This window comes from Lepisma saccharinum, chromosome 1 (assembly GCF_977018435.1).
Source record: "Lepisma saccharinum chromosome 1, izLepSacc3.1, whole genome shotgun sequence".
Lineage (NCBI taxonomy): Eukaryota > Metazoa > Arthropoda > Insecta > Zygentoma > Lepismatidae > Lepisma > Lepisma saccharinum.
Genome location: NC_139229.1, coordinates 215,268,756 through 215,295,747, shown reverse-complemented (window position 1 = coordinate 215,295,747; position 26,992 = coordinate 215,268,756). Strand labels below are relative to the sequence as shown.

At 36.6% G+C, this 26,992-nt stretch overlaps 1 protein-coding gene across 4 annotated transcripts in view; it reads right to left on the bottom strand.

Annotated features, from left to right (window-relative positions):
- Polr3D (RNA polymerase III subunit C53) overlaps window positions 1–26,992 on the bottom strand; it is a 53,246-nt gene that overhangs the window by 14,396 nt on the left and 11,858 nt on the right. For 3 of the 4 annotated variants that reach the window (XM_083112091.1, XM_083112080.1, XM_083112087.1), the window contains exons 4-8: window positions 21,634–21,765; window positions 17,220–17,352; window positions 9,611–9,688; window positions 5,227–5,375; window positions 670–792 (exon numbers count right to left, since the gene is read on the bottom strand). In XM_083112091.1, coding sequence (XP_082968217.1) covers window positions 670–792; window positions 5,227–5,375; window positions 9,611–9,688; window positions 17,220–17,352; window positions 21,634–21,765 — 615 coding nt within the window. The remainder of the gene's footprint in view (window positions 1–669; window positions 793–5,226; window positions 5,376–9,610; window positions 9,689–17,219; window positions 17,353–21,633; window positions 21,766–26,992) is intronic. The other variant, XM_083112097.1, reaches the window with a different exon arrangement.

Here is a 26,992-nt window from a genome sequence, read left to right as displayed (position 1 = left end):
GCTTACATGTGGCTGTTCACGCCCAGCTACATGTCAATTATATTTGCAAATATCTACAGGTTTGTGTCCAGATGCCTTGTGGTACTTTTGTGCTGATAACGGAAGTATTCGAGGTTCACGTTGTTACATTAAAGCTAAAACATGTACAACCACAGTAACAATCTAATGATGAGTTCCATAACAATATCTTTAAAAAAAATTTATATCAAGACAAAATTCCCTGACTTTTTTGACACCTCAAATTCCCTGACTTTTCCCAGTTTTCCAGATCTGTCGCTCGTTGGAACTCTCAGTACAGAACAGTACAGTACATTACAGTATAGTACAGCAATGTGGCAGTGGCCACTGAAATTAATAGAACAAAGAAGAAAAAACAGTTTCGCGGATAAAGTGAGTACTAGTTTCTCCATATTTAGTTATTTCCTTAGTTACAGTATTTACATCACTAAATATACTGCTAATTGCAAAAGTAGTCTCTTTTGTCATTTACAAAAACTGAAGCGTGATTGATACGTCATCATTTTATATATAATTGAATGGTCATTTTTATATTACCTCAAGATCATTTTCTAGGTTATATTTTTGAGAACTTTTAGTTGATCAATTTCAGAGCCCTTGTTATAGGAGATAAAAAAATGAAATGAAAATTAACATATGAGAGTATTGTACCTCTGCTGAAGGTTCATCCTTCATTGGTTGAGATGTGGAAGCTGGGGGTTGTTCCTGAGAGTTCTTAATTTCCTTTCTTGGCTTTTCCTTCTCGGGCCTCAGGCCAGGTAGACAATCTGGAAGCTTAAATGGAAGTGGAAGGCTCATTAGATTCTATTTAATAAATACAATGTACCTTTACCAAAAGGTGTACAGTGGACTTTTTTTTAAATTTGAACTTTGATAATTTAACCCTTAAACAGAAACATAGGTCTTTACTTCATAATTAGAAACATCCGGTCTGAGACACCTTATTTTTTAATATTTGTTATTACATTTTTTTTAGACAATAAAAGGGCAAAATGATGATTAATAACTCAAATTTATTGAAAACTAAAATTACATGGGAACAAAACTAAGAAAATGTATTATGTAAATCACTTCCAACTTTTACTCATTTGATATTGCACATGCGATACTTACTTCATAATTAGAAACATCTGGTCTGAAACACCTTATTTTTTAATATTTGTTATTACATTTTTTAAAGTTTTTTAGACAATAAAAGAGCAAAATCATGATTAGTAAGTAACTCAAACTTATTGAAAACTAAAATTACATGGGAACAAAACTAAGAAAATGTATTATTTAAATCACTTCCAACCTTGGCATTGAATACGTAATGCGAAACACCAGGTCTGCACGTTTTCAAACAACAATAAGTCTCTCGTAACAAACAGTTACAAACTGAGCAGTAACATGTGCAGAGTGTAGGCAAGTGGTTGATAATAAGGTACTGTGGAGGGGAGAGAGACAGCTCAATCAGTGTTGCCACACTGTAGAACTACAAAACACTAAAGTCTCACAGACCGATGTTTCTGTTTAAGGGTTAAATTATTCTGTAATTCGAACTGAAGTTTATTCCCCTTGAAATTCGTATTCAAACCAACATTACAAATTCATATGTAATTTGAATTTTCAAGCCTTTTTATTTGGATAATTTAAAGGCAGCTATCCAGAGATAGCCATAGGGAAGAGAAAGTTTCGGTTTCCTGGTACGCAGCCTCCACCCTCTCCTCAGTAAAGTGGGATTATCTGTCCCTCTTGTGCGCGGGCATTCATAGTTGAACTCCCTCTAGCCAATGATTTGTAAAAAATCTTATCTGCCCTCAGTTGTAAGTTGATTACTTAGGGTAAGTTGTTCATAATGTTGAAGCGTGGCACGTTGAATCTCAACAAATGAAGATTTTGAAAACCGTATAATAATAAACAGCAGCCGTGGTAGCTCAGTCATTAGGGTGTCTGACTACCATGCGAGACACCCGGGTTCTATCCCCGGCAGGGGAGAACTGGGATTTTTTTCAACCTGTTCAAGTGGCTCCGGCACCCACCCAGAGTCGTATAAAATGGGTACCTGGAGGAAACTCTGGGGAGGTAAAGGCAGCCAGGGCCATGGTGCTGATCACATCACCCACACCTTCAGCCGTGATCAAGAAAGTGTGGGGTCCCTAACTCCATGCCCCCTATACCCCTTCATGGCATGGTGCAAACCACAGGGGAGCATTTTACTTTTTCTTTTTTGGTATAATAATAAACAGAAATAGCAAATAAAAATCATGAACTTTTTTAAGTAAGAACAGGTAGCTAATGTTGTTACACGTGTATGTGATTTTGTGTGTAATTACAGTGTACTTACCTAACGTGTTTTTTTATTTACTAGTAGAGAATAATTGTCTTGCCTTACACTTTAGGTAAAAAGGTAAAGTGTTCCCCTGTGCTTAGCACCACGCCATGAAGGCGTATAGGGGTGTGGGGGTAACGCCCCATACTTTCTTGATCCGGTCGTGAGTGGGGGTGATGTGATCAGCATCACGCCCCTGACCGCCTTTACCCCCCAGGGTTTCCCCCAGGTACCCATGTTATTCGACGCTGGGTGGGTGCCGGGGCCGCTTCCATCGTTAGAAAAGTTCCTGGATTTGAACCGGCCGGGGATCGAACCCGGGACCTTTAGCATGGTAGTCAGATGAGTTACCGACTGAGCCACTGCGGCCACCTGCCTTACACTTTAGGACAACATACAAAATATGGCAATTTTTACAGTAAGGTGAACTGCATGTTCATTATTGTTGTTCATACTGAGGTAAAGTAGTTTTGTTCTTTAATAATATATGTTTTTGTTAATTTTAATTTTTTGTGTCCACTTGGAAGTTCAAATTAAAAAGAATCAACTGTATACATGTGTCAACTTTTGTATTACATGGTACTCTGTGCATGTAACATTTGCATGCTTTTAAAAAAAATTCAAAATGTAATTAATTCAATGTACTATAAAAGGGCCTGTTGTGTGCAGAAAACAATAATTAGTATATTTTTAAGTAAATAGTAAATTCTGGCAACATGTAAAAAAAAGAAATCTAACAAGCTTTCATCAAAACAGTCATAATTTACTAGCATACTGATGCCACTGGGTCCATCTATTTGTATGATGTCTCTTCCTATGTCTACAAAAAATCCTTGAGTTTGTGTGTCACATTTTTCTAAAAGGAACTTCCTAAGGTTGAACCAATACCATTACATACTTTAATATATTCACACAGTATTGAAATAGCTGTCATTTAATCATGACATCAATTTTCCAATACAATAATGGTGCAAAGTTTACTTCATTTTGAATTCTGTATAATTTCCAGGATATATGGACTGCAAAAGTGTTGTCTGGCATTTTGCCCAAAATATAGAAAAGTATCAGATGAGATCAGTAATTTAACACATTAACTGCCATGCGAGTTGTATTTAAATTATGTTAGTTTTACACCCAGGGCCTCGTGAAGCATATTTAACTTGCACATCTCTTTACCTTGCCTCGTGGCGGACAGACAACTCATGCTAGAACATACATGTTACGTGAAGAGTGGCCCTGCGGACAAAATTTTGCAGATGGTTCCTGAAAATATTATTTAGTGTTCCTGTTATTGTTACAATCAATATAAACAATTTAGAAAGCATGAAACAAATGAATAGATGTACATTACCTTTTTGTATATTTATTTTTGCCTTTTAATTTCACTTAAATCTAACAAGAAAACAGAAAAACATTTTCACTCATGAACTGTTTTCAAGTTTCTCCAATTGTGCATTTGGCCTTCAATTATTGCTGGCCAGCTCCTCAAACAATATCAATACAATAGTATACGGCAGTCATATGTTACAAATAACAAGACACTCTATGCTCAAACAAAATAACAATACTTGAAAAAAAAAAATATATATGCTGATAGCTAGGGATGTGACGACGCTGAAAATTTACCAATGCCGATGTACTCACCAATAATTTTTGGAACAGATACCGATGCCGATATTTAACCGATTCTGATACATAAGATTATTAAACAGAAATAGTATGTTATTTTCAGCATGACAAAAATAATTTTGCTATGTACATTTGTATTGCATATCATATGTATATAGCTACATATATATTCTCAAGAGATGCGAATGTACATTTGCATCTACGAAAGGTGGTTATGTGAACCTTTAAGAAGAATATGGATTCTCAAGAGATTTTACATTGGTACACAAGCAGTTCTATGAAATGCAAAATGAATTCCTGTTCATAATGTTGAAAATTTACTGCTACCAGATTCAACTTCAGAAACACGAGTTTTGGAAGCACTTCAGGAAGTAACCTACTTCTTGTCTTATCACAAATCTGTTCAGCAACACTGAACACTCAATCACTGAATACTGATGCAGCAGGTATGCCCAAGTATTTTCTCAGCACTTGCTTCAAGTTTGAATACTCATTTTTGAATTTCCAATACAACACCAGATCCTGGTTCAGCAATGTACTGTTTTATTTCCGATTTTGAGTTAGGTTGATCCTCTGAATGAGTGTTTGCAATACTTTTATTACAAAAACTCTACAATAATGATGAATCATAACCTAATTTTCAATACATCTTACAAAACTAAAATATAAAACTTATTAGAAGGTAAAACTCTAGTATAATCTGTACCGGTTTAAATATCGGATTTTTGCCAATGCCGATGTGTCAATTTCTGCCGATTTTTATATATATCTGTAATCGGCTTCGGCACATTCCTACTGATAGCCAAATATAACTTGCATGGCGTGCAGTGTAATAATTGATTCTAGCACCGCATTGAGTTGCACATGACTTGCACACACAAAATAATTAAAAATATCAATTTTTCATTTAATCATCAAGAAACATATTGCTTTCAATGTTTTTATTATCTTCTTGTAATAAAACATAGTCGCCACAGGGAATTTCTTTTCCTTCCATTGTGGCAGTTAACGTGTTAAATTCTAATCCATACCTTCTAATTCGTAAAAAGGTAAAGATAACAGTCAATACACTGATAAGCTCAGCCTAGAATAGCCCATCAGTGTAATAATCGCATGTACTATTTAAGGAATGAATGAATCCAACAGGTTCTTCAAAAATATTTGTACTTGAGTATACTTTTCTCTTAAGAGAAACCAAATATTGAATATTTAAATATTGTAAAATGTAGAAGTAAAAAAAAAGCATTAACCTTACTTAAAACACTCACCTGAAAGAACAGGAATTCTCCTTGATTCTGGAACAAATCTGGAAGCTGTTTCTCTTTTCCCCCACCCATCTTATTGAAGTCTTCTGTTTTCAATTCTTTCTTTACTTGAGCCTTCGAGTCTATCTCTTCGTCAAACACTTCCTTTTTAACTATATTGAAAACAAAAAATACTGTTATGCTATTGCTTCAAGTCGCTAAGCATTAACATAAAATGTGTGTTAATATCATTATTCATTATTTAATATCAAACATTCCAAGAATATACTCTGACATTCAAGATAAATAAGCACTGAATTAAAGGATAATCATCTTTTATTACACATAACAAGATGAGGAGAAAATCTGATAAAATGTTGTTAGTTCATATTGCAGTTTCAAATTATTGATTTGTTTGCTAAACCTCTGGAGCCTGTTCGAAGCAACGGATTGCACTGAAACTTGGTTTAGAGGCTATGAAGACCATGAGGAAGCAAATACTGGTAGAAAAAAATAGTTCAAATTTTCACCATCAGATGCATGTGGTGGTGAAATTGGGTGCACTGTGAACATCCAAGGAAACACTTCATGCGACCATTCATCACACTGTCTTATGCTTCGAAAGGGTCGTCCACATTGACAGGGTGCATAGTAAACACTGCTGTATCAACATAAACTCAAATTACTGGCTGTTGTTACTTCAGTGCCACATTTAAACATGGTGGTGAAAAGTTGAACTATTTTTTTTTATGAGCATTCGCTTCCTCATGGTCTCCATATCCTCCATACCAAGTTCCAGCACAATCCGATACTTGGAAAAGGCTACAGAGGGCTCAGAGTACGGCAACTGTAATTGTGGCCATCCAGCACTATATTCCACCCAATCTGAGTTGTTTGTCTTATTTCAGTGCTACCTAAATTTAACTCAAAAGAGAATATAAAGTGAGCAGAGACAGTGAAGTGGGAGGGGGAGGGTTCTGAAACAAACTAACTCAGGGGTGAGCACTTAAACTTAACTCAATCCATTTTATACTTCCCCAGTTTGAAAGAGAATGCAAATTAATTGTGGCAAGCAATGGAGAATTCAATGTGCATGGTAGCCAACTGATTTTAATTGTTTTATGGGGAGAATTATGGTGGTTTAATGTAATCGTAAAACTTTTATTATCCCGGGTTCGATCCCCGGCCGGTTCAAATCCGGGAACTTTTCTAACGGTGGAAGCGGCCCCGGCGCCTACCCAGCGTCGAATAACATGGGTACCTGGGGGAAACCCTGGGGGGTAAAGGCGGTCAGGGGCATGATGCTGATCACATCACCCCCACTCACGACCGGATCAAGAAAGTGTGGGGCGTTACCCCCACACCCCCTATACGCCTTCATGGCGTGGTGCTATGCACAGGGCAACACTTTACCTTTACTTTACCTTTTAAAACTTTTATTATTATAAGGAGCCAACCCATGGGTACCCTTGCAACTAGTTTAGCTTTAGGACCAAAGCCTTCCAAGCAGATTTTCATTGGCTGTTTTATAATTGAATTTAGCTCAATTACCACTGTTATCTGTCTCTCTAGACCAGAAGTTCTAAGATTCATAACTTCAATAACACCCAAAAAAGTGTGTTTAGCGACAAGGACTGGCTATTTATTTATAAATTCTGGTTCACAGTACAAAGGTACTATGTATAAAAAAAAAAGACTGATTTTATTCTGCTTAAATGCAAGCACGCTAGTGTCCATCAGTTGTTGTCAAAAGAAGCATGACTTTGTATGACAATGTGAGATAAGTACCACTGTTCTGGAACTATAGATTTCGTGAGAGGTAGCTTTCTTTTAGGATGTGATTCAAGTACACAGGATGGACATGAAGTTATAGCAGCATGTGGCAAATGCATTTTTTGACAAAACTGGAATGGTTTACAATTGATCATGTGGTTTTGTAAAATTTACATTCATCGTGCAATACTATTTTGATGCCACTGAAGAGGTATGTGATCAAAGAACTTTGTGGATGCCATTTTCAATCAGACAGTGGGCTGATTAACCCTGTTTTGGGTGTGCTTAACAGATTGTCAAAGAAGGGTTTCAATGTTTGCTTTTAAAAAATGGATTGAATATTGGCATCAGTGTCACTTCAGAAGAAGACACTTTCAAAAGTTTGTGATCAAAATTCAATAAAGAGAGCCAACAGTCTTAAAATAATACTATTATTCCCATTATTTGTTGATACACCTGCATTTGTTTTGGTCACGTAAAAAGTTGTGTAATTTTTGAAATAAATGATGAAAAAGTGTGCAATACACATTTGCAAATAACAATCAAATCCTTGTTCCTAACATGTAAGTAAAAACAGATATGTAACAGCATTACTAGTATTTATAATGGCTCATCAAAGTCTTGGAGAAATCTGCACACATACTACTTAAAATTACCTTAAGTAATACTATATTCCAACAGCAATTCAGAATACCTTCAATATAAAAATTTCACTTCATTAAATACAAAAAACACAGTCAAGTTATAGCTATCATTGCACTTGTACTTTGCAAATACAAAATCAAATATCTCAGCAGAGGAACAACTCAATGTATGGTCTATATTCAAGAATATACCATATTATGTTGTATTGAATATAACAACTACATTATGCACACCAATTAAAAACAAGAAAAAATAGATTTCTTGCATATCAGTAAAATCATGGCTGAGCCAAAGGAAGATATCTGTACACAAATACCAGCACTACGTTTTGGTGTATAGACATCCTGTGGGGTCTGCAAAAATACTGAAAGACAATTTCACAGAGTCTAATTTCATGAAGCCGTGATACCTCAGTCGTTAGGGCATCTGACCACCATGAGAGAAACACAGGGGAGAACCAGGATTTTTACCACTTGTTCAAGTGGCTCCGGCACCCATTCAGCATCATATAAAGTGGGTACCTGGAGGAAACTTGAAGGGGTTAAGGTGGCCAGGGGCATGGTGCTGATCATATCACCCCCATATTTGGCCGTGATCAAGAAAGTGCGGAGTCCTAACTCCACACCCCTATATGCCTTCATATAGGACAGGGACAGGGAAACACTTTACTAATTTCATGTAAATGATTATAATTCAAAATTTTAATTTATTTTGCACCATCACTGTGTGGCAAAAGTAAATTTCATAATTAAATTAAAGCTACTTTAATATTCCAAATACCTCTTCTATAATTTGTCAAATATTTCAAAACAAAACTCTGGTAGATTGATGTGGTATACTTGCAATATTTATAAAATATTCAGAACAACTTTTAATTGTTACAATGTTCAAGTATGCACATCGGTATCCATGGGAGTATCAGCATTGTATCAGTTCAAAATGGTAAGGGCCCAATCCTACTAAAAATTCAAATCAGAGGTACAGCTGGGAAAGTAATATCCATAACATTATACACGGATATGATCTAGGGTTCAGCTGATACTACTTTTGACTTTATACAGATGTGTGCCAACACTCTTACTACTTCCACCAGTGCTGATACTTGGAAATCGAAAACAATTTAAAGTGGTTCAAATTATAAATATAAAAAATACAGTTTACATTTGGAACCATGCCACTTCAATATTCACGAGTTATGTTTTAAAATATTCATAATTTTGTATAAAATAATTATTTATTCAAAAAATTCATATCTCCCTGTCATGCTGTTACATAAAGAAAAGACTAAGTGTGCATTTTGCATAATTTCAGAATATTTAACCCATAGCATAACAACCCTTGAGGGCTAAGGTCTATCCACCTCCTACCGGCCTCACTCTTGCATGACTCAGCAGAGGTGGGAGATCATCAAACCAGTTATGGGGTGACGTATTTGTCAGCACGACAAACTCCCAGTCGTTATTGTAGGTTTCCATCACCGGGTTACTTAATTTCTCCATAATGGTGGGCAGCCTGAGGAACTGAGCAAAATTTCAGGAGAAAAGTTGTTACGCTTCCACCCAGGAGACTAGAATCAGCTTGTACGTATCACGTAGATCAAGCCCAAAGCCTGACACCTCAGACCACAGTGCTAAACTCAGAATATTCAGACTCTGCAAAAGTGCCATGCTGCATCCAGCAAAGAAATCCCGAGATCACCACATCTCAAGTACTTGTGTGTGTACTATATATGAGAACTTCCAAGGACATCTGAAAAAATGTGGCTTGAAACAGGACACTTGAGTAGCCATATAAAGTAACGGCTTTCAAACTTGAGCACCTATCTCACTACTAAAGAATTAAATGAAGTCATTGACAGAGAATCTACTTACCTTTTTCCACAAGTACCCAGCTGTCTTTTTTCATTTCGAGGTTATTCTGTCTAGGAATGATAACTTTAAAAAGTAACATAACTCATGCAACTGATAATTTCTCTCATACTCATACTTACTTTTCACACCATCAATTTGCATATCTTCCATCTTTATCTGTGCATCTGGAACACCTCCTTCCCTTTTGAAAAGACTTCCTGCAAAAGTTAGCTGCATTATGCAAGCATAAAGTAATTCTTCTACCTTGGTACTGGCTATGTCACTCTCAAACTATATTCCTTGCACAGTGGTTTATATATATTTTATTATAACCTTGTGAAAGATGTTGCTTAATATTTTAAAAAAATGCAAAATACACAGAATTTAATACAATACTGAACTTAAAGTTTACTGTACAAATATGTTACCATCAGGATGACCACACTTAACAATGAAATATTGACTGACTGTTATTCAGAAGCAGTGGCAAACACAAATACGGTACTGGATGCTACAAAACACTCGAACTCATCCTTTCATATCTTGAGTAGGTATGACACTTTATCTTACAAAAATGTTCAATACTAGCTAACCTGTCATTCAATAGACAGGGGCAACGCATGCTACCTTTGAGTATATGGAGTATTTGCCACTGTTCAGAAGCACATTACTTTTGTGTACTTTTAATATACAGGGTGTCGCAAAACTCTTTCAACAACGCTTGGGTGCTGGTAGATATCATAAAAACAAGTAACTTTCCCCTATAAAGTTTACCTCAAAAGTGCTTAGTTTCTGCGCTATAAGCACTTAAAATCTATCCTGTACGTATGCAACCCAACACAGCAAACGCTTGCTCTGACATAACTACCAGGGGCACGTGGCAGGGTTGCCACTAGCGTTCCTCGTTAAGAGAGACAACTTGAAAACAACATACTATTTTTAATTTATTTTCCAATGGCTACCTCTATTTCTCACCCTTGCTGTACCATCCTAACCTTACATGGGACAGATTAATAAGTACTCTAACAACACTGGCTGATGTAGGACATGTGCATCAGTTTTATCATAGCATTACCAATCTGATATACCTATAAATAGCATTCATTTTTTTATTTCTTATACATTTTTCTTATGCATAAAAACACGTGTCATGGTGAATGCAGATTACCAATGTTTGTACAATCACACATGTTAAAAATACTAAAACAGCACCAATACACTGTTAATTATTTCTGGCAAGACAAATTTGGCATCTTTTTTTTTCATGAGACAATTACAGTCAAGAAAAACTTGATATATTTTCAAATATTGTCTTGTATTTTTTCTCAATTGCATTATTGGTGTTTCTTGCATGAGGTGGTAATTTTTTGTACTCCAAAGGAGTAGTGTTCAGTAGTGTTCCAACAAATAGTGTATCAATATGCTGCAAATGTACAACATGAACATCCCTGTATTTGTTTTCTTCACAACGAAGCAATGAAATTGTAATAGAATATTGATTGGGTTCGAACAAGAAGAATCTGTCTAAGGTAAGATCTTCTTACCTGTTCGTGAACTTTTCCAACCTGCTCTCCCTTGGAATTACAATAATGCAATAATTATCATAGACAGTTGGAACTTGTCATGTCAAAGCTGAAAATTTAGGATATCTGCAGGTGAAAAATCACAATTTTTTCCACCAGTGATAAGTGACATCTGTCTGAAAATTACATAAACCAAGTAATAAACGTCAGTCTCAGATATATCAGCCTCCATGGCATTAAAACCTATGAAATATGCAACATTTAATAAATATACCAATGTTTCAAGGAAGAAACATCTGTGTGTGTGTGTAATATTCCGAATAGTTATTTGAATGAATGTGACTAGATCATATAGTTGAAAAGCATTTAACCTTTAGCAGATGGATAGGATATTTATGTCCCATCATTGGTAAAGCCATTGAGGATGGATGGAGATTATAATAACTAAATATATATTTCAGTTTTGCATGTTATAATGAGAACAAAAGAACACTTTAACAAGCTGTGGTAATTAGGGTCCAGTGGGGACCTGGAATCAAAGGTGCAAATTTCAAAATTAAGCAACATTTCCAAATGCCGTAATTTCTATTTGTTTTTCAAACTTGGAGTGTGGGTATTACATATCCTAAAAGAGTGGTCTTTTGTCGTACTTCCCCAACAAATTTGTTCCATCCAGCACCCATAGGCCAACACTAAAAGTGAAATTCTGGAAATCCTTCCCAAAGTTGGCAACACTGCCACTCTCAATGTTATTATTTTTTAACCCAAGAACTTTGCATTGTTGTAGGAATGTGCCACTCCTATATACTATATTTTTCATTCACTTCGGTCTATTGTGGGGGACACAGGAAGTAATATTAGCAGTATGCAATTTTTTTTAAATCAATTTTTTCTTTTTTTTCCTCCTTTAACACTAATTATTGGGAGGCACAATGTATAACTTTCACCTCCGCTAAAAGCCCTGTCATTCCAAAGAAAAACAAAACTGATTTCATCTATCTACAACAATTAGTTCTCGAGCTACAATTTTTTTGTACTTCGCGCCACGTTTGAAAAGCACGCACTTACAAAGGTCTGGAGAGCATTTATCTTTACACAAGGCTTCCCTCTACTAAAGGTTAAGCTTTTTTCTTTTTTGTGACAGTTATTTCTCCACACGAGGCAAGACAAGTTACCTCTTGATACATAAATGCATATGTTTTTAAGCAAAAGCTGTACATAATCTTGGCCTCTAAACAACTGTTAACTACTACTATAATTATGCTAGAAGTCAACATGTTCAGGCCAAACACTGTTGTGGTCATCCTGCAAACATAGGAAATAGAACACCTACCATATGCACTAGGGTGGTCCATTTCTTATGGGTAAAAAAAAAAAGTTTTAGCACATACTTTCCACAAGCTTGATTTTGTTCCTTTATCAAAAAGAAGCATGTATAGCAAAAACTAGCCCATTCGAAGCAATTAGAGGTCGCTAGGATTTGTAAGTAAAATAAACTAAGAAATCACCACGTGGACCAAGTAGGGGACCAGATGTGAATTATTTTAAAAGTTTCCAGAAACAATGGTCGGGTTTTGACAAAAATAATTTTACTACAGGATGTGACAACTTGTTTAATTCTGAGAACCTCCTTAAACTCAGTCATGAAATGCATAACTACTACATCGATGCTATGAAAATGCAACAGCCTACAGACGACTACCTCGAACTGCTAAGTCTGTGTCAGATATTTCTCGAAAAGCTAGATACAACTGAAGTTAAGTTTCGTGTGCCAGGTGCATTTCATCAAGCTCCTTGGATGGCGAAGGCAATCTATAGCCTTAAAATTTACATGTTCCAGGAACAGTTCATTCATACCACAGCAGAGAAAAACAGTGTCACAGAAGTATGCCTATTTGTAAGTCTCGTATATGGTCGTTACTGGAACGAAGCTCCCATAGCTGCAAGAGCCCCCTTGAAAGATGCCAATCTCCTTGAACAGATTAAAGATTACCCTAATCGTAAGATTAGAACTGCTGCATCACCAGCATTTCGTCCCCAACTCTAGTATTTATCTCAACATTTAGTTGCACTTTCTTTTTTTGATTTGCAACTTAGTAATGAGTGTAAACCGGAAATGGTGACAAATCTTCAGCGACCATCAAAAGTAAAAACTTTGCACAGACTTGACGGAAAAACTTTCAATCATCAGCATCCACTCCAGTCTTTTATTACAGAGCACCAAACTGTTCTTTTCGATTTGTTACTCATTGATGGATGGGAAAAGGCAGCATCATTTTTTGTAAAGGATCCTACAGAGTGGCCTACAGATGCAGTTTATATTGAAATGCAAGAACAGGTTCGTCAACTGAAGGTTGTTAACGATTGTGCAGAGCATTGAATTGCTCTCACTCAAAAATTCAACTCTAGTGTTACAAAGGATGAGAATCAAAAACATACATACATCTACATAGAAAACAAATTCCTGTTGCTTGACAATGACTTTGGGAGATTAAAACCCACTGGACAATGCAGAATATAGACAATTTCAGTTCATACACTTTCATCTGTTTTACTCTCTTTCAAACACAAAAAACAGCTCTTTTCTTAGTCTCCACCTTACTCCTAAACATGATCAATCCTACAGACCCCTAAATATTCTTCAATTTGGTAGAAATTTTACAGAGGGATAACTTATGTGATCTCAAACAGGGGCAACCTTGTGGAGAACCAAAATTCCAAACTTAAAAGAAAATGGACCAGCCTAATGTGCACATGTGTGACATTATACAATAAAACCTTGATCATGTTTTTCAAGAATCGAGGGAAAGAATTGAAAATGGGGAGAAATATTCAAACATGTTGCTTTAATGAGACCAGAAAGTTTTGGTGTGTTATAAAAAGATCAAATCAAGGTTTCACTGTTCATACAATTAGTTTCATTTGAACCAAAAACTTAACAAATTTATCACATTTCAAAGATTAATACTTAAAAGTAGTGCTTTTTCTATCTGGTGGTACAGAATGAAATGCCATACCATCCCAGGTACTGTGTGCTACCTGTTGGAAGGTAAATCGAACATAAATATGAACAAACAACCACATGAACATACTATAGTTATTTATACTAACTCTTACAATTAATGGTTAACATCACCTAATTATTATGTGTGCCACCACAGTAAATCACTTTTCACAAACACTGGAAGCTTTCTTTCCCATAAAAAAAAAGCACTGCTTAAGGCTCGGCTGGACCTTTGGCATGCAAATGGGCGATTTTTTTCAAATTTTCCTCTCCATTCCAAAAACCTCTTGGATATTTCAAAATATGAAAAATTACATAAGCTTAGAATTGCTTCTAGAGCAATGACGTGAATTTTCATGTAGTTTTCTTTCACTGTTGTCTAGATATTATCAATAGTTTCATGATTACGTAGTCTATTAAACTATTGATAATATCTAGACAACAGTGAAAGAAAACTACACAAAAATTCACGTCAATGCTCTAGAAGCAATTCTAAGTGTATGTAATTTTTCATATTTTTAAATATCCAAAAGGTTTTTCGAATGGAGAGGAAAATTTGAAAAAATTTGCCCATTCAAACGCCAAAGGTCTAGCCGAGCCTTAAAGTAATCCCCATGAAAATGTCTACACAAATACCTTCTAGCCACAGTATACGACCACAACCAACTTTAGTGCCCCTTTACAAGTACGGATACAAATGTCAAGCTACGAGGCATATTCGGAAAGTAATTACCGAAAGGGTGTAAGAAATAAAGTAAAACAGTTTTGTACCTTTTTTTATTTGCATTGCATTCTACAGACCTTAAACTATTTTTCTACGTAGTTTCCACCATTTTTCAAGCATTTGTCATAGCGTGGCACTGGTTTTTGTATCTCATCGTCATAGAATGTTCCCGCCTGTGATGAAAGCCATCCATGCACTCCTGCTTCGACATCATCATCCTCGTCGAAACGCTGACCACAATTTTCGATATTCCAGGCAATCTGTCACAATTTCGTAGAGGACTGTTTTCTTGAAATTTGTGGAAATTCCATGGAAAGGGACGATATTGTGAAGCATCTGTTTTCACGAATTTCCACGTCGACCACACGCACCAAATTCTCGGTCACAACAGATGGCCGACCGCTCCTTGGCTCATCGTGAACTGTCTCACGGCCTTCTTTAAACATCAAAAATAAAGACCTCTCACAGTTGACAGTGGACCTGCTCCCATGACTGCCTGTGGCTTACTAACGGATGAAGGACGTCAGCGGGAACTCACACGGTCGCGACTGTAGCGCTACAGCAGCAATATTTGCAAACGGTACTTACTTTACGAATACGCCTTGTATTTGAGACAGATTGATCATAACAATGCTTGTAAATGAAATTGACAGCATTATAAAAATGTTAAAATGAATGATAAGAAAAAAAGATATATTATTTACATAAAAAAATTAAGATAAGGTTTTCTTCCCCTTTGCGTAAAAATAATTTGATTAATTTTTAGTTATGTACAGCTGAAATTGACATTTAAAATTTTTTGAATATTTGCACCCAGCAATCAACCTGTCCAGTACACAAAACTAGGCAGTTCAACTGTCAACCAAAGTAAAGCACATACCAAACCAATGATATATTTTTATTACCTTTAATGAAAAAAATGTTAATATAAGCACCCAATGAATACATATTAACATACACTAAATCCATGCCTTCCTAGTACCCTGCTCTATTATGCCCCTAAAAGAGAGCACCCGTTTACCACATATGTTTTCCAAAGCAGCATAAACGTATGATTTTCACACACTACATTAGTCACACTATTTCACTGCTTCCAATTAGTGTCAATATAAGTGCCAGTACATCTAGATGTAAATGTGTGTTAAGAAACCAGTCAAACTAATTATAAAAACCTCCTAATTCAAGTTAACAATTTCTACAGTGTGACTAGGGTGGATAAGATTGCTAATCACTCTAGACACAAGTTACTCACTTCATTCTTCCCAAAATGATCTAAAAAAATTCATTTCCATATTTCTTAGCATTCTGCTTCATAAAGTTTCAATCATCTTTATCATGTTCTACATAATGCAATATCCACTTGGCATTGGATGTGATATCATGCAAATTTTGGGAATCATTCTCCTTATCTTCAAGTTGCAGTTTTGGGAACAGAAATATTCACATAGGTGCAATAATGCACTTGCTATTTACAAATTCAAATTAAACTTACCAACAAAAATCATCATTTAAATTGAAATATTATTCACTTTGTTTCTTTGTTTTTGCATCATATTAATGAAATAGACAGAAAATTGTAATGATTGATTTTTCTGTCATTCAAACTCATAACCTAGTGTTTCACATAGCGAACATGTGGTTCACCTGCATGTAAAGTACAAAACATTTATGAAAAATCTTCACAGTACACCTTGTTCACTGCCCTTATATCTTCATTTATTTTCTTCCAAGCCTGGTCACAACATTGTATTAAAACTCCTTCAGGATCACAGTCTATTCAAGTTTCATTTTCATTACAACAAGATCGATTCATTTCCTCAAATTGCGTCCAATTTAACATAATTTCTTCCTCTTCCCATTGAGTTGTAATTTCCCATGGTTTCAAATCTGATGTAACCTCTGAACAACTACAATTAACAATGACTTAGTACAAGTCAAAAAAACATCTGATCAAATGAGAAAATATCTCGCGTTAGTGAAGTGATCCACAGAATATAGATATGTTGCAACATATAGCAATTTGGTGCAAGAACTTACCCAAACAAGGATATTATTATATGCATCAAAATTCTCTCCCAGAAAGGATGGGACATGTTGCGAAGTACACGAGATCATTTTCTATTCAGAAAGAAAAAAAAAAAAAGAGAGAGAGAGAGAGCCATTACAGGCCAAGGCCTGCCAGGCACTTTCTCTTGAGCACATTAGCTTGCTCTGAATTTCTTCTTTCTACAGAAAAAGTCCAGTTCACATATGAATGAATTCTTACTTCCATACATTATCACATACAAAACAGTGATTAATATAATTTCATCCACAAAGTACGTCAACATGAATAGGCCATGAAATAAATTGTTTGATACACTATTCCAAGAACAAGCACCATTCCACTAACGTGCAATCTACAGAGAAATTAAAGCTACTTACACAAATCCACGCAACCCTGGGAGGTGTTCAACTAAGCCACTACTTTAATAGGAAAAAACTATAAAATAGAATACCTGTGTCCATCATTGGTAACTGGATAGGTATTAACTGTGATCTTGCGCTTAAATGTGGATCGTCGACAAAATCATCTCTCAGAAGTTCCCTTAGCTTCATTTCTTCTTCTTCTTTGTCAATTTTGTGGTCATACTGGAAAATGAAAACATTCATGAAAACATTCACTTAAAATGGTATACAGTAATGAATATTAAAAATTAACAAGTGCTTTTAAGTGCATTTTGTAACATTTTGCGCTATTGGGACAATGAAGACTGACTGCATGATGTGGAAAAAATGTAAAATTGAGGAACATGAAAACAGGGTTCTACTGTACTTCACGAACTGTTGCACCAAGGGTTATGGGTTAATTAATTACATGTGATCTACACAGAACATAAATAACTTCTATCTTAAACAAAATTCAAAAACATTAATAAAAGTTAAGATCATATGTACTTCTGTTACAGACTACTTCTTTTCCTGCGATAATCGTATCTATAAGCCTTAGATCCATAGACTGGCATGACAACATTGCAAAATAATATTCAAATAACAACATCAACAATGTTCAGGGTGGCTACTTGAGGACCATGATAAAATTCAAGTATAATTCCCGGTTTTCAAGGCAAATTTTCAAAAAATTCAAGGCCACAAGCAAATGTTTTCTCTATTTCAACCTTGCGTATTACCGCCTCTCAACACCCACACACATACACAACAGGCGCAACCACAAACTTTTGTCTGGGGGCGGGGGGCAACTACCAGGATAAATGTACCAATAATAATAATACACTGATGGGGTGAACGTCACGTCAGGCACTGTCACCATAACAACGGCAGACTTGGGTTTACACAACGAATTATCCACTTTCACTCCATATGGGTACCATTGGTAGCAGGTTGCGGGGGAGATATTTCACCACCAATATCAGCAGTTAGGAAACGAAATGGTAGCGTGTATAATACATCAATGTAAAGATGGGATTCAGGAGATTACGTAGATAAAATACAGGTTGCTTGCAGGTGACAAGTTAAAGAAGAAATGAAGAAACAAAAGCAGGTATTTTCCAAGAAAGTGACCTGTAAACAATTGACCGGAACTTATGACGTCTTCGGTTTAGCTACCATAGGCTTGCTGTCTTGTAAAAGAACGTGAAGTCACATGATTCTTTGCATTGTTGTTTTTTGAATGCCAGTAGCCTAGTGCAAAGGCAGGAAACATGCCTAATATTTGCAATAAGACACATCTGGACAAAAGCCGGAACACCAACCACATAAGGATAGAATGACAATTATTGCTACTACTACTAATAATAACAATGACAAATGCATATTAAGGTAACAATGGTATTATTGAGTCTGTCTGCCTGTCTCTCACGTCAGCCATTTCAGGAAATTAAGTTTCCATTTACATCTTCAAGGAATAGCACTAAATTTCCGGAAATAATGAATAATCGTAACTCGTAAAGAAGCGAATTCTAACCGGATATATTTACTTCCATATATGTATAGATATCAAGAATTGACATAACATAATGTAATTGTTTCTAAGTGGTTTTATTTATTATAGTACAAAACTGACAATGGTAAACTGACAACTGACAGCAATAGAAAATAATTCTTCTCTAGAAGCTTATCTTCTCGCTTCTAGGAAATTCACCCCTCTTCCCAGATATGCATATCGCTTTGGGCATTTGGGGACTATCCAACGAAAGATTAAACATGTCATAAACCTGCCACTTTGAAATGTCTGGCGCCAGGAACCTACAGATTGTCCACCGACATTTAGTACAAGAACTATATCTTTTCCTTACAATAGGAGTTAACGTAACAAATGATTGACTTTTGAACAGTGTATTAAATAAATAAAAACAGATGTTCAATGACGCAGCAGGAATTGATTTGCCGGAACACAGTTGCGTTCCAGCTCATTTTAGGCCTTGAGTATTAGTAACAACAATTTTTATTATTAGTTATGATTGTTGTTATAGGACTATTATAAAATCATAGATATGAACCAATTTTATTCCACATTATTATTATTATTAATATTTTAACCTTGGGAAGATTCTTCTACTCGATCCACAATATGAGTGAATCTAGCACAACTGTTTTTCATAATTTGTTTTCACATTTCCTGTAGTTGGTGTACTAAAATTAAAATGCATAGTTATTCTAGTTTGTTACTAAATTTTAGGCGAAATTTTAGTCTTAAAATTTGTTGTGTGGCCTCTCACATAAAACTCCAATTTCTTTAAAATTTGTAACTGTGAAACCATTTATTCCTTGAATTAAATGGCAGAATGTGAAAACATAACATGGCTACTGTATTTTACACTATTTTTTTCAACATAATGCAGTTTTTACTTTGGTTAATCAGCTATTTATTTTTCTTATTAACAATAACTTTTTTCTTCTTCTTTTTACTTGAAATGAAGTATGCACGTCAATTTCCATGGGTGATCAAGGACCGGTTCGACTCCCCTTCTGGATGTCCATAATTCAAGCTAATATCATTTTCCTTCGAGCCCAGCAATTTTCCTGTTTTCAATCTTCATCTATAGGAATAAAACTGAAGCAAAGCATACGAGTCATTCCATGCCAAATCAAAACAGATATGTGCAATTTCAAACCTGACCATTTCCGATTTTCATGAAATTTGGGGAGTTGAAACTATGCATGGAACTTGGTAAGAATGAAAATTTTTAGTCTCGTGCGTCTTGTAATTGTTAAATTATTCAAGGTCAAAGTTCGCATAAATTGCACTTTTTAAGCCTGCTTAGCTATACTAAATGTGTTGTAACTCCGCCACTATTTTGCCTAGGAAGCTCAAATAAAGCTTATTGTACAGGGAATTGAACAAGCTTTCGAGTGATGTATAACAAGCCTACCTTTGGATAAAAATAATGTGTTAGGCACAGGGAGATCCCCAGCTGTGTGTGTCAATCGCAGGTCCGGCATATTGTTGACCGCCATATTGAATTCAACGCAAAAGTTTCAAAGGAAAGGAGGTGAAGTGATATACAAATCAGGCTAGAACTTCACGAGAAATGAAACGGCGAAGATTTCTCCAAAGTATTTTTAACCAGCAAAAAGTTATTACTGCATGCTTGTAACCATTTTCTCTTTTTCAAGGTGTTAAAAGCAAAGTATTATGAATGCTCCTAACATGTTAGGAACTCGTCGAGATCACGCTAACATCTTGGGAGAGAAAGAAGTATACGCACCATTGCATATGATTTTAATCAGCAACATTCACCAAATACTTGAATAATGAAGAATATTGGGAAAAGTATCTCAAACAATTATGTGACACTTCCTTTGGAATAAAAAATTCTTCAGTGACAAGGCTAATTTTTATTTTCAAGGTAAAGTTAATAAAAATGATGTGCAATACCTGTGATTTGATAATCTACAGTAGACAGATCCCAGCCGAACGGTTGTTGCTGGTAAGCTAATGATGTGGTATAGTGTATGGAGAACGGGAATGGTTGGTCCATATTCAACAACGAAGCCTTAGATGGTGAGGGCTTCTTGGATGTGTTAAGTGAACAGGTTTTTCATCCTTCCTTACGGGATATGGCACTTTTCCAGTTTTGAAACAGGACAGTGTGTGACCACACTATGTGAACATTTTGGCAATTTCTTCATCGTAAATTTCTAGGTAGATTGATGGGCAGACGGGGATCTATTAAAAGGCCTGCACATTCTCAAGATCTAACATCTTAGGAGGACCTTTACCGTCAGAAACATTTGAAGAGAATGGTGCATGCACTAAAAGTCCCTGATATTGACCATCTGAGAGAAGGCGTAGTTGCTGCTTGGGATGATGTTGCACCTGCTACATGGCCAAATGTTCTATGTGAGTGTGAGAGACGTCAACGAGTGTATTCACAGGAATATTGACAACACTATAATGTGCATATATCGTAAGTGAAAGATATGCGTATAACATTTTGCTGCCTAAAAATAAGTTGGAAAAACCTTCGCTGCTTCATTTCTCATGAAATTCTAGCCTGATTTGATGTCACATCACCCATTTTCCTTTGAAATTTATTCTTTTTGTACATATAACATGTAAAACTTTCATGTACAACATATGTTTTACACATATTCAAAATGGAGTGATGTAAAATAATAAAATACATGCCAACACTAAATTCTGTACGTATTCAAAGTTTCTTTAATACATACATATATAATATATGAATAAAGATTAATCTGTTTTATAAAATCTGTACATATGATTGAAACATGGTATTAGGAAAAGTGATTTTGATACAAAATAACACTTTTTACACATTAAAATCAGTTCAATACATGTAATTAGCAGAGGGAAAATCAGTATTTAGTAAATGATAACACTATTCAGTGTAAAAATACCTTTAAAGAGAGCAGGTTTTGGCTACAAAACTGTACATTATACCTTACCTGGAGGTTCAACTTAGGTTTAGCCATAAAATTAGGTTCATCTCTGCCACCTCCCCCACCTCCTCCATAGCCACCAAAACTTCTACGCTTTATACTGTCAGCAATACCTTCTCCAAACACACTGCCCGTTGTCTGGAAATTGAAAAGAAAAAGAAACATATTACAAAACACACACACACACTCCTTACTTACAAGAGCTTAAATCACAGAACCTAATATCACATCTGTTTATACAGTAATACATTTTCACCTGCAATGTCCTGATGAAGACTCAGTGTGTACAAAACCAGAACAAAGAAAGAACACAATGAAACAGCAGATGTTATTTAGACAATAACTTCACAATTATTAACATAAGACAATAACTTAGACCGGTGGTTCCCAAAGTGGCTGTATTGCAAGGCTGCTGCAAAATGTTCCATTATTTTTACTGAAATGGCATGATTGTTCCAACTCATTTAGTACTCTTTTAAAATATATGTTAATTTGTTAACTTAAGGTAAGCAACCTAACCACACTAACAGAGCATTGGAAGTGTTAGATAGGCCTACATTCTAACTTGGGTGCCACGGAAAAAACTTGAAACAGTAAGGGTGCCATGAAACGAAAAAGTTTGGGAACACCCGACTTAGACAATGTGTGATATGAGGAAATTGCCCAACTTTACCAACATTTCTGAAAAAGTTCAAACATGTTTTGTTCCTTCTCAGTCCATAACCCAATTTTATAATTTTGTACTCCAAGACTAAATAACTGTTAATGAATTATTACAATCTCATTCAAGCAGATTGCTTTTTTCAAGAACGTTCAAAAATATCACTGAAAATCATTTGGAAGCATATCCAAGAAAAAGTAACTAGCGCTCTCGCATTGTTAAAACTGAAGGTTTATTGCAGCAGCAACATAATTTTCTTAGCTTCCCCTATCATGGGCAAGATCAGTCCACTCTTGGTCATCCTTTCCCTCAGGTCTATTTCAATATTATCATTCCAGCTTTGCCTTGGCCTTTCCACAGATCTCTTGCCAAGTTTCCCAAAAATAATCCTGTACACTTTTCTATCCTCAACATGGCCTGCCCACCAAAAAATTGAATAGTAAAAAGCACTTTAACTTTACAGAGCATTAGGTACAACTCTGTTAGCTTCCCACCAGTAAGTCAAGTGGACACTGTTGCTGATTCACTCACTCACATTGGCTCCTGTTGTGGCAGGATGGCAACCGACTTATACCTAACACTCTTATAATTATTCTAATAATATCAGGTGATGAATATTGAGCATGCAGCCTCCTTCACTCCCCTCTTGTTTGCATCTCTTTAAAGTCTAAATATCTTTTTAGGATTTTATTTTTAAAAAATCTTACATTCCTCTTTCGCATCCATCGATACAAAACAACAGGCATAATTGCTGCCTTGTATATTTTAATCTTTAGAAGCTTTGATATTAGTTGAGAGGATAAAAGCATATTAATAGAGAAGTAACACACATTACCTGAATTACATTTTAATTTTCTAAGTAATGTTGCTTTCATTTGTGCATGTGACTTTCAAGTATTTGAATTCAGAAACTGATTCAAATAACTTGTCATTATTTTGATTATTGCCTTACACTTGATTTAGTCCTGTAGACATGCATGTACTTTTCTCATTGCTTAGACACAATATTCTAAACCTCAGTTCTTCACTAGTCATATAATGTGCATTACAGGAGCAACTCAGGAGTAAATATTGATGATCAATAAAAGTATAGTGCGGAGGAATTTTCAGTTGAAAATGCATTTATCCCATTGTGGCTTATAGGTAACCCAGTTGTTCCTGTATGTTGCTGCCAATTACCAGCTACTGAATTAGTAATAATAATAAAAACCCATGGCTCTACAGCCCTCAAGGGCCTTATCCTATCTCCAGACTGCAAGTCTCCCTCCCACAATCCTACCTAGAGGTGTAGAGTTCATCAATCAATAATGGGATGACGTGCTGATCAAACCCCAGCCGTTATAAGAGATATCCGTGACCGGGTTACGCTACTCACTTGTAGCTCCCCAATTTTCTCATGATGGTGGGTTGCCACTGGTCCTATGCACAGGCCAAGAACCCAGAGACCACAGCATGACCAGAGAGGCCACTACTGAATTAGTATTGTGCAGCAACTGAATACAATATTAACTCAGTTTTGAACAGTGTGGTGCAAGCTTTCTGCCTGCATACTGAAACAAAATGTTTTGTCAATTAAAATATAGGACTTCCATTATGTAGACATACCTGTACAAGGTTGAAGTTCTGAACTGGCCAAATAACTAATTGCAACACACATGAATGTTGCGAATAATTTGCATGTGTTACAACAGCACCGTCATTTAAGATAAAAGCTACAGCTACTCTTAGCTAGTCATATTATTTTCTAATTTTCCATAAAGTAATGCCTAGAAAGGATGAATGTCGGTTTTGTTAAACTGCTCTCACATGAATTACACTTGCAGTGTGGCTTCATCAAAATGAGTGAACACTTCAATGGTAAAAGATCTCGATCACATTACCATCCCTAGCTGCCGTGATTCGTTATGGGTGCCGCAAACAAAATTCAAAAACACAACCACAATATATTTTTTTGACCATCGGGAGAGAACTTTAACACGCCACTACAGGGACGATTGATTTATTGATTTGCTTTATTTTACTTCGCCTTTTGTGCCACTTTTGGCTAATTTGCCAAGATGGGGATGAGTGATGACATGATGAAATTGATGAATGGGCACTCACAAACATCCAGGATGAAACCTTTAACACATTTAACAAGATAGAAATGGTATACACAAATTATACAATTGTTCTACAGTTACAGTTTTAAAAATTAAAATAAAACATTATAATATATGCAGTGTTATATAATTACAAAGTGTAAGACTAACAAGGGAGGTTATCTAAGTGTCCACTCCGATTTCCAAGAAACTTGGCAGGTGTATAGAGGGACCCAAAGGAAGAAATACTTGTTTTTTTGTTTCAGCTAAAAAACTGTTTTAGGGGGCAAAACCCCCTCAAATATCAAGATGAAGACAAATTGACGTGGGGATCTGACCCCTGTGTCCCCCTCAGATTTCCATGAAATTTGGCAGGTGTATAGAGGGGCCCTATGCTCCCTGTTTCTTCCTATGCCATATTTACGTGGTTTTGGGGTCAGATGCCCACTTCAATTTCTCCTCATCTTGACATTTGAGGGGGGGGGGGTTGCCCCCTAAAACCGTTTTTTAGCTGAAACACAAAAACATGTACTTCTTCCTTTGGGCCCCTCCATACACCTGCTAAATTTCATGGAAATCGGAGTGGCACACAGGGGTCAGATCCCCACGTCAATTTGTCTTCATCTTGACATTTGAGGGGGGGGGTTGCCCCCTAAAACTGTTGTTTTAGCTGAAACACACAAACACGTATTTCTTCCTTTGGGCCCCTCTTCGAGGTGCGGCAATTAAATAACGAGACTGCGCACCTCCTGTCGCGTAGGATAGTGGGGGGGAGGAAGCTATTGATGTGTTGTTGATATTGAACCTTCATGCGCACCCACTGTTTGTTTCATGATTCTGAAAGCTTTTCTTTTCTTTGCAGACTTGCTTGAAGAGGACAGTGTTCTGTAGTAGCGCCGGATGGTGGACAATAAAGTTGAGCAGCGCATTAACATCAAATTTCTGGTGAAATTAAAAAAAAACACCGACGGAATGTTGTGCAATGTTAAAAGAGGTGTATGGTGATAATGCTATGTCACGTGCGCGAGTGTTTGAATGGCACAAACAATTTTCAGAAGGGAGGGAGGAGGTTGAAGATGATGAACGTCCCGGCCGCCCTGTGAGTTCAAGAAAGGACGACAATGTTCAAAAAATTCATGAACTTGTGGGGAAAGACAGACGTCTGAGCATTCGGATGCTCGCAGACATGATGAACATTAACAAAGAGACAGTAAGACAAATTTTGCATGAGAATTTAAACATGACAAAAGTGTGTGCAAAAATTGTTCCGAAAAACCTCTCTCAGGACCAAAAAGACAATGGAAAGACCATTTGCTGTGACATCACGGAACGACTCAAAGCAGACCCAGAATTGCTAACACGTGTCATCACATGTGATGAAACATGGATTTTCCAATATGATCCCGAGACCAAGCGTCAATCCATGCACTGGAAGACTCCCACATCGCCAAGAATGGAAAAAGCACAAATGAGCAAGTTGAAACTGAAGGCAATGCTCATCGTTTTTTTCGATATCAGGGGTATCATCATGACTGAATGGGTGCCTCAGGGTCAAACGGTGAATCAGACCTACTACAAAGAAGTCCTAAGCAAACTGAGGGAAAGAATAAGGAAGAAGAGACCAGATTTGTGGAAGAACGATGCATGGATCCTCCACCAGGACAATGCGCCTGCCCATAATGCCCTATCTGTGAAGCAGTTTTTAGCCGCCAAGCGCATTCCTGTGCTCGACCATCCTCCGTATTCCCCAGACCTGGCCCCCTGTGACTTTTATCTCTTCCCAAAAGTGAAGGGAACACATTTTCACTCCGTGGAAAAGGTGAAACTAAAAATGGCAGAGTTGTTGAACAGTGTGACATCTGATGACCTACAGCATTGCTTTGCACAATGGAAGACACACATGCAGCGGTGTATTGATAGGGGAGGGGAGTATATTGAAGGGGATACCAGTCAATTGTAACTTTCTTGCAATACATCACAGTTATGACACCAGTCTCGTTATTTAATTGCCACACCTCGTATAAACCTGCCAAGTTTCGTGGAAATCGGAGGGGGAGATTTAGACTAACCGGATCTGGATTTTGGATCCGCTAGGATCCGGATCTGGCCATCCCTAATTCGAACCTGAGGCCCCTGGCATCGCCACTACATCGCTATCCTGGGTCTCTCCATTTTCTGAATTCACCCTGACTGCAGGGAAGAATCCCTCCTTTTTATGGAACCACCTTCTGCCAAAAGTACAACTGTTCCTCACGAATCAGGTGATGTGATGCTCCCCATGAATGAAGGAAACCAACAGAGCCTACAGCTTCCTTTCGGCCCCTCTTACAATGCTACAGTACCACTGCTCACTCTGCATGTGAGGGTGTGCTCATTAACAAATATGACAGGTTGATCAGGCCTGGTACAGGGAGGTTATTTCAGTCGTTCACCGCCACAGTGACGGCCGTTCGGCGGACTCTTCATGCAACAGGTCCCGGCAAATTGCGTTCAGGGAGTCAGTAACAGAAACCGCTTGTTTTGTAATGTTTCCACTTTTCACAATTACAGTTACAATTACAATTGAAATAAGCACGTACCTTGTCGCAGGGATGCTGGAAAAGGTGTCCTCCCAAATACAAAT